The 9002-nt window shown below is 45.6% G+C and overlaps 1 protein-coding gene across 1 annotated transcript; it reads left to right on the top strand.

The window, feature by feature from the left end:
- Positions 1-2739: 2739 nt before the first annotated feature.
- LOC146273593 (uncharacterized) lies at positions 2740-5039 on the top strand. Its single transcript, XM_084706099.1, has 8 exons — positions 2740-3312; positions 3571-3714; positions 3798-3911; positions 4090-4215; positions 4299-4412; positions 4511-4583; positions 4690-4810; positions 4913-5039. Exons 1-7 carry the CDS (start codon positions 3307-3309, stop codon positions 4785-4787), a joined length of 675 nt encoding a protein of 224 aa, XP_084562225.1. The 5' UTR covers positions 2740-3306; the 3' UTR covers positions 4788-4810; positions 4913-5039.
- The last annotated feature ends 3963 nt before the right edge of the window (positions 5040-9002 follow it).

Below are 9002 nucleotides of genomic sequence, written 5' to 3'. Positions count from 1 at the left end.
TTCCCAAGCAACAGAGGGCCAAAGTTTCAGAAAATGAAGCTTCACCCAAACTTAAAACAAGATGGTCCTTACATGGAAACAAGGGTGAGTTTCTCTTTATTCAGTAGAGTACAGAGAGCTGACTGGCTTTTATTTTATAAATGGTGTGAGAGGAATACTGATCTGTGAATTGCACCTCATTTGTGGTGAGTAAATGTAATTTGAAATGGATCACTGCTCATAGCATGAAGCCTTTTCTCTCTTTCCTAGGAGTACGGTGCCTCCCTCAGAAGAGATCCCTCCACTCTGACTGAAGGGGGGAGAGGGGTGTACATGGGCCACCACCCGGCCGAGGGCAGGGGTCCCTGGGCTGAGGAGGGTGGACCTCCCTATAGAGAGAGCAGGACCACCAGACTGGGAAGGGTGGAGCCTGATGAGCGGAGGGCGCCAACGTACAAAGAGGAACTAGAACAGCAGGTGACTCCCCCCTCCCTACTATGATACATGGAATTGTCTTGATCAACTTTGAGTTGAGATTCTGTGTCTTACCTTGGTCTATGTTTGAAACAAGTAGAGCAATGATGGTGGGCACGTAATGTTTTGACGTGAATGGCACAGAGAATGGAGGAGTGAATGTTTTGGTCAGATCAATTATAAAAGTTGTAGATTTATATATCGATTTTTAACATCATTTGTAAGTTAGTATGATTCATCCCATTTAGACCGTCTCACCCAGTGAAAGTCAGTCTCGTGTTCATGATTATGTCACAATCTAGGCTGGGTCTATCCTCAAATCTCTGGTACATGTGGTTCCAGGGGAGTCAGTATTCCTCACCATATTCCTTCAAAATCTTGAATCCCTCCAGATCCAGGAGAAGCAGGAGCGCCTGAGGCTGGAAAAGAAAGAAAGAGACTGGGCTGAGGCCAAGATGGAGGCTGAAATGAAAAACTACAACCCATGGGGCCGGGGAGGGTGCGGCGCACCCCTCAGAAACACCCGAGGGGACCTCATAAGTACGTTGTAGCATGGTTCACTTACCTTCATTGTTGGCTCACCTTTCAGGATCGCATAAGTGGATCTGTGTTAAATTGATGAGAGATACAGGCTCATCCCCATATATGTATACTTGCTCATCTGATCTGTGAAGCCCTCTGTGACATTGTTTGTAAGAAGGGCTATACAAATAACATGATTTGATATAGTCACTTTGTAGAGGGCCACATTTTAAACAGTTTTGAAGTCAGGGCTAAAAATGTTTGCTGGTCTGCTGATTTTACTTTGGAATCTTGTATTTGAAACACTTCTTATGATTTGCCTGTCTAGCTGACCTGAAGCAGATGCACAGGCAGAATGAGGAAGCTTGGCTGAACCCCGAGACCTCTCTGAAAAAAGCTAACAGGCCCATCCTGAGAGAGGACAGACTGCCTCCCATCAACGCAGTCTCAGGTAGACAGTCACTGCACCAGCTGGCACATTGCAGATAACACATACATTAATGTGCATGGAATACACATGGTTGTAATATATTTCATCTTTGCAGGTTCTGATCATGTCCAGACCAGTGACATTTCCAGGAGTTTTTTGGCTAACCAGCAGACAGGGGCGCACTGGGGGCACCACCTGGCCGAGGGCAGGGGTCCCCGGGCTGAGGAGGGTGGACCCCCCTATAGAGAGAGCAGGACCACCAGACTGGGAAGGGTGGAGCCTGATGAGCGGAGGGCGCCAACATACCAGGAGGAACTGGAACAGCAGGTGACCTCCTCCCCCCACCTCTATCAGTTGGAAATCAGTACCAAAATACACCAAAAGCAATTAGTTCTGCTCATAGATAATTTTTCGGGATTGAAAGAACAAACTCACCATAATGTGGACTGAACTGTAGAACATGGAATGTTCTTCATCAACTTTGATGTGTTGTGGTTAAAATTGAGATATGGAGACTGACATTTCAAGGTGGACCTTGTGATGGTGGCATGTAAGGTTTTTGACAGAAAGGGTAGAGAAAAGGGAGTAGGTAGCCTTTTGGTCAGATGAAACAGAGCAGTTGTACATCAAAGTAGATTTATGTTTTTTATACGTTACTTTAATTCACAAAGGGGATCCTTCCCATTTAGAGCCTTTAGCGACTCTGTTTCATAATGAAATAATCATTATGCTTTTATAACCTGATAAAGGTAAATACAAGACCATCTTTATTCACAAAGGACTAATTATTCGAGTTGTGCAAGTTGAAAGTCTCATGTTCATGATGATGTCATAGTGTACGCTGACTGTGTCTATCCTCAAACCTCTGGTACATGTAGTGCCAGGCGAGTCAGTATTCCTCACCAAATTCTTTTGTAACCTTGAATCCCTGCAGATCCAGGAGAAGCAGGAGCGCCGGAGGCTGGAGAAGGCAGAGAGGGACCGGGCCGAGGCCAAGCTGGAGGCCGAAATAAAAAACTATGACCCATGGGGCCGGGGAGGGTGCGGCGCACCCCTCAGAGACACCCAAGGGGACCTCATTAGTACGTTGTAGCATGGTTCACTTACACTCCATGTTGGCTCACCCTACAGGATTGCATAGGTTGATTGGAGTTCAGTTGATGGCAGATATTTCTGTGTATAGTGTCTGACTGTACTTTGCCTGTCTAGCTGACCTGAAGCAGATGCACAAGCAGAATGAGGAAGCTTGGCTGAACCCCGAGACCTCTCTGAAAAAAGCCACCAGGCCCATCCCGAGAGAGGACAGACTGCCTCCCATCAACACAGTCTCTGGTAGACAGTCACTGCACCAGCTGGCACACTGCAGACATCACATCATTTCACGCAAATGTAATACACACGTACACAAAATGCATATGACTGTTCTACTTTATCTTTGCAGGTTTTGCCCCTGTCCAGACCTCCATGTATGCCAGAGGAACTGTGTTTCCTAACCAGCCAACGCTTCATCAACTCACTGAACTGGATAAGTATAAGCTTGCCCTAAAACAACAGGTACTGTGTGGTATGGTTTGGGATGTGTTCTGTTTAGATTTCAAGACCCTGGCCTCTGGTGGCTATAGGGTCTTTTAGCTTCAACAAGCCATTGATTTGCAGGATGTTGTGTACTGTACACAAACACACGCACACACACACGCACACACACACAGGTACATGATTTTGTATAACAAACCGTTTACCTTTTGGGCCCTGTCCAGATTGAGGAGAAGTACCTTAAGGAGGCAGAGGAGAAGGAGAAGCTACGTCTGGAGGAGGCGAAGGAGGAGAGGAGGCTTGCAGAGCAGAGGGCTCAAATAAAGAGGGAGTTTGACGAGGAGAAGGAGATCCGAAAACTCAAGGAGATGGAGGTCAGCTGGGCACTGATGGGCTAAGAGGGATTTGGCAGAAATGACTGTATATGCGTTTGCAATATACAGTATACAAGTTATCTTATGTGGACCACACACTCTTGAATAACAATGCTGAACAATCTTGATAGTAGAATTCGATTTTTATGGTGTGGACAATAAACACTTGACGTAAGGGTCGATTTTAAGCGAGTGTGACATGTTCTTGTAACTCAGCTGTTATTGGCTCAATAAAGTTTGGTGTTCTTCTTGCAACAGAAAAGGGGCAAAAACAAGGAGCTGGTCCGTCTTGCAGCGGAGAAGAGGAAAGAGGTGGAGGAGAAGAACAAAGAGGTGGAGGAGAAGGAGATTGCTGCTGGGAGGATGCGCTATGAGAAAGAGAGACAGGCGCGCATTCAAGAGGTGAGAGGACCACAAAACTTTATTAGAAAGATTTGAACAAACAGAAATATCAGTATGATCCCCATCTTACTGTCTATCTGCAGATGCGAAGGGAGATCTCGCCCCCCATCCCCACCCTCCAGAAGAGACACAGGGCCCCCCAGTCCACCCCCAGTCCCCCCAGCATGGACAGCAGACGATCCACCTCCTCCATGTCTGTAAGTTACCCGCTTGCATAAACCATAAACGTGCTATGGAGTGCATCATCTGAAAACGGGTAGAAACAGATGTCTCTTTCCCTCACAGACACCTCTTAGGAGTGTTCTCTTTCAGGAGTGTTCTTGTGACTCAGCCGTTATTAGCTAAATCAAGTTTGGTCTTCTCCTTTTACAACAGCAAACGGCCAAAAACAAGGAGCTGGTCCGTCTCGCAAAGGAGAAGAGGACAAAAAAGGTGGAGGAAGAGGAGATTGCTGCTGGGAGGATGCGCTATGAGAAAGAGAGACAGGCGCGCATTCGAGAGGTGAGAGGACCACAAAACTTTATTAGAAAGATTTGAACCAACAGAAATATCAGTATGATCCCCATCTTACTGTCTATCTGCAGATGCAAAGGGAGATCTCGCCCCCCATCCCCACCCTCCAGAAGAGACACAGGGCACCTCAGTCCACCCCCAGTCCCCCCAGCATGGACAGGAAATGCCCCACCACCCCCATGCCTGTAGGTTACCGCTTGTATAAACCATAAACGTAGTATGGAGAGCATGGTCTGAAAACAGGTAGAAACTGATGTCTCTCTTCCCCCCACACACCTTTTAGACGGGTTCTCTTTCAGGGCTCCAATCCCAGACACCTTCTGTCCCAGCTGTTAGGAAGGAGCTGAGAGCTGCAGGTAACACACACACACAAACACAAAATGTTCCATATAACTAGAACCAACACATTGTACATTAGTTGTAACTGGTATGTGTGTGTATGTGTGTCAGACGGCCTACCAGAGTACAAGAAGGAAGTCCTCTGTAAATTGTCTGCAATCCGTAAAAAGCTGCTCAGAGAGCAGAAACGGGCGGAGGGCCAGATGATGCGCTCAGAGTGAGAGGAGCTGGACTCACTTGACAGGTAACACCCTCCACTACTGGGGCACTACTGCAAAGTTTAGGGGAGAGTAGAACAGAGTTTGGTCATGAAGTATGAGATGCTAAATTTCTCTATGTGACTTAGGATGGAGCCTTCCAGGAAGTTTATCAGACTGCCAGATGACTACATCCTGTCAAAGAGGGTGGACCCAAAGAACTCTCTCTCTCTCTCTCTCTCCCTCTCTCTCTGTCTCTCTCTCTCTCTCTCTCTCTCTCTCTGTCTCTCTCTCTGTCTCTCTGTCTCTCTGTCTGTCTCTCTGTCTGTCTCCCTGTCTCTCTCTGTCTCTATGTCTGTCTCTCCCTCTCTCTCTGTCTCCCTGTCTCTCTGTCTCTGTCTCTCTCTTTCCCTCTCTCTCTCTCTCTCTCTCTCTCTCTCTCTCTCTCTCTCTCTCTCTCTGTCTCTCTGTCTCTCTCTCTCTCTGTCTCTCTCTCTGTCTCCCTGTCTCTCTCTCTCTGTCTCTCTGTCTCTCTCTTTCTCTCTCTCTCTCTCTCTCTCTCTCTCTCTCTCTCTCTCTCTCTCTCTCTCTCTCTCTCTCTGTCTCTCTCTCTGTCTCTCTCTCTCTCTGTCACTCTGTCTCTCTCTCTCTCTGTCTCTCTCTCTGTCTCCCTGTCTCTCTCTCTCTGTCTCTCTGTCTCTCTCTTTCTCTCTCTCTCTCTCTCTCTCTCTCTCTCTCTCTCTCTGTCTCTCTCTCTGTCTCTCTCTCTCTCTCTCTCTCTCTCTCTCTCTCTCTCTCTCTCTCGTTGGCTTTCTGAGAAAAGAATGTCTTCTAGACTGCAACCTTCTTTACCCTAAGAATCCATTAGATCATAAAAAGTTCCGGAAAAAAGTGGAGAATAAATGGCAACTTATCACTTCTGGAAATTAATTGCTTGTTGAGTGAATTAAAACTAGCTTGAATAGCATCATCATTAGAACTGCATCATTTGTAACTGAACCAATTGTCTTTGTCACACAAACTCATTACATAAGACTCAAGATTGACTGGACACAACTTTCTACACTAACTTTCACAAATTCTACCATTATTTCCCTTCCAGCAAATTCTTTCTTTTGGTTAAACCATTAATGACAGATTTTGCCCTTGTAATATTAATACGGCATAACAACAGAACTCGTTCCACTGGTAGTATTTTTGGATGACACACACAGCTCAAAGCATTTAGGGAATACACTGAGGTAAATACAGGATTTTGTTTCAGACCGTTCTTGACAAAGAATGGTAAGCTGTAGGCCTAATGAGATCAAAATCTTCATGATAACCATTTAAATACATTAAAGCTTCAGGAGTGTTACTGATCAAATCAAGATACTTAGTAGGCCTATTGATGACTTTCCGATGTAACTTGTAAAATGAATGAATGAATTGTGTCGGCGGGATGCAAATGTTTACTCAACATACGAACAAAAGTAAATGACCATGCGCTATTCACACACTGTTATTTGGTAGCCTAATGATATCATTTCAACATTATCCCTTAGCCGACATATTAGACATTGTGATGATATTATTCTGTTGATTCACTAGGCCTAGAGTGCATGTGTTTATTTGTGATACTGACACTGCAGTCGGCCAATCATCAAAAGGATTGTTTGGGAAGGAAAATCACTGATTTATTTTGCATACACCAGAGAACGATCCGCGTCCTTCGGGGTGCACGTACCCCCACTTTTACCATAGGGAACTTCCCTGCAAAGAAGCATCAGGCGTGACATCATAATCAGAAGTTGACATAGCAACGGACACATCTTGGCATTCCAAAGCATTATGATGTCACGCCTGACGCTTTTTGGCAGCCGATATTAGCTAAGACTGACACAAACAGAAACTCAGTACAGAGAGAAGGTCTTAATGCGTACCACTAATATTAGTGTCATTGCATAGTTAAGAACAAGCACTGTCAGAAATATGGGAGTTACATCATTTGTGAGAACTTTTGGTGTGCTTTAGTTGGAAGAGAAGCCTTAAGTAGGCTACCTGTGTGCCTTACCAGTTGCCAAATACTAGTAGGTAAACAGCGTCTTGTGTTCATAGAAGTGTTCGCAATTTTCCATCTGCAAAATTGAGAAAACTGAACTTGAGAACTTTCCCAAGCAACAGAGGGCCAAAGTTTCAGAAAATGAAGCTTCACCCAAACTTAAAACAAGATGGTCCTTACATGGAAACAAGGGTGAGTTTCTCTTTATTCAGTAGAGTACAGAGAGCTGACTGGCTTTTATTTTATAAATGGTGTGAGAGGAATACTGATCTGTGAATTGCACCTCATTTGTGGTGAGTAAATGTAATTTGAAATGGATCACTGCTCATAGCATGAAGCCTTTTCTCTCTTTCCTAGGAGTACGGTGCCTCCCTCAGAAGAGATCCCTCCACTCTGACTGAAGGGGGGAGAGGGGTGTACATGGGCCACCACCCGGCCGAGGGCAGGGGTCCCTGGGCTGAGGAGGGTGGACCTCCCTATAGAGAGAGCAGGACCACCAGACTGGGAAGGGTGGAGCCTGATGAGAGGAGGGCGCCAACGTACAAAGAGGAACTAGAACAGCAGGTGACTCCCCCCTCCCTACTATGATACATGGAATTGTCTTGATCAACTTTGAGTTGAGATTCTGTGTCTTACCTTGGTCTATGTTTGAAACAAGTAGAGCAATGATGGTGGGCACGTAATGTTTTGACGTGAATGGCACAGAGAATGGAGGAGTGAATGTTTTGGTCAGATCAATTATAAAAGTTGTAGATTTATATATCGATTTTTAACATCATTTGTAAGTTAGTATGATTCATCCCATTTAGACCGTCTCACCCAGTGAAAGTCAGTCTCGTGTTCATGATTATGTCACAATCTAGGCTGGGTCTATCCTCAAATCTCTGGTACATGTGGTTCCAGGGGAGTCAGTATTCCTCACCATATTCCTTCAAAATCTTGAATCCCTCCAGATCCAGGAGAAGCAGGAGCGCCTGAGGCTGGAAAAGAAAGAAAGAGACTGGGCTGAGGCCAAGATGGAGGCTGAAATGAAAAACTACAACCCATGGGGCCGGGGAGGGTGCGGCGCACCCCTCAGAAACACCCGAGGGGACCTCATAAGTACGTTGTAGCATGGTTCACTTACCTTCATTGTTGGCTCACCTTTCAGGATCGCATAAGTGGATCTGTGTTAAATTGATGAGAGATACAGGCTCATCCCCATATATGTATACTTGCTCATCTGATCTGTGAAGCCCTCTGTGACATTGTTTGTAAGAAGGGCTATACAAATAACATGATTTGATATAGTCACTTTGTAGAGGGCCACATTTTAAACAGTTTTGAAGGCAGGGGTAAAAATGTTTGCTGGTCTGCTGATTTTTACTTTGGAATCTTGTATTTGAAACACTTCTTATGATTTGCCTGTCTAGCTGACCTGAAGCAGATGCACAGGCAGAATGAGGAAGCTTGGCTAAACCCCGAGACCTCTCAGAGAAAAGCCAATGTCACCAGGCCCAACCGGAGAGAGGACAGACTGCCTCCTATCAACGCAGTCTCAGGTAGACAGTCACTGCACCAGCTGGCACATTGCAAATAACACATACATTAATGTGCATGGAATACACATGGTTTTAATATATTTCATCTTTGCAGGTTCTGATCATGTCCAGACCAGTGACACTTCCAGGAGTTTGTTGGCTAACCAGCAGACAGGGGCGCACTGGGGGCACCACCTGGCCGAGGGCAGGGGTCCCTGGGCTGAGGAGGGTGGACCTCCCTATAGAGAGAGCAGGACCACCAGACTGGGAAGGGTGGAGTCTGATGAGAGGAGGGCGCCAACATACCAGGAGGAACTGGAACAGCAGGTGACCTCCTCCCCCCACCTCTATCAGTTGGAAATCAGTACCAAAATACACCAAATGCAATTAGTTCTGCTCATAGATAATTTTTCGGGATTGAAAGAACAAACTCACCATAATGTGGACTGAACTGTAGAACATGGAATGTTCTTTATCAACTTTGAGATGTTGTGGTTAAAATTGAGATGTGGAGACTGAAATTTCAAGGTGGACCTTGTGATGGTGGCATGTAAGGTTTTTGACAGAAAGGGTAGAGAAAAGGGAGTAGGTAGCCTTTTGGTCAGATGAAACAGAGCAGTTGTACATCAAAGTAGATTTGTGTTTTTTATACGTTACTTTAATTCCCAAAGGGGATCC

Source organism: Hypomesus nipponensis, chromosome 9 (assembly GCF_054491055.1).
Source record: "Hypomesus nipponensis isolate SF chromosome 9, ASM5449105v1, whole genome shotgun sequence".
NCBI lineage: Eukaryota > Metazoa > Chordata > Actinopteri > Osmeriformes > Osmeridae > Hypomesus > Hypomesus nipponensis.
The sequence above is the reverse complement of the archived record's forward strand: the minus strand, read 5'-3'. Positions and strand labels throughout refer to the sequence as shown.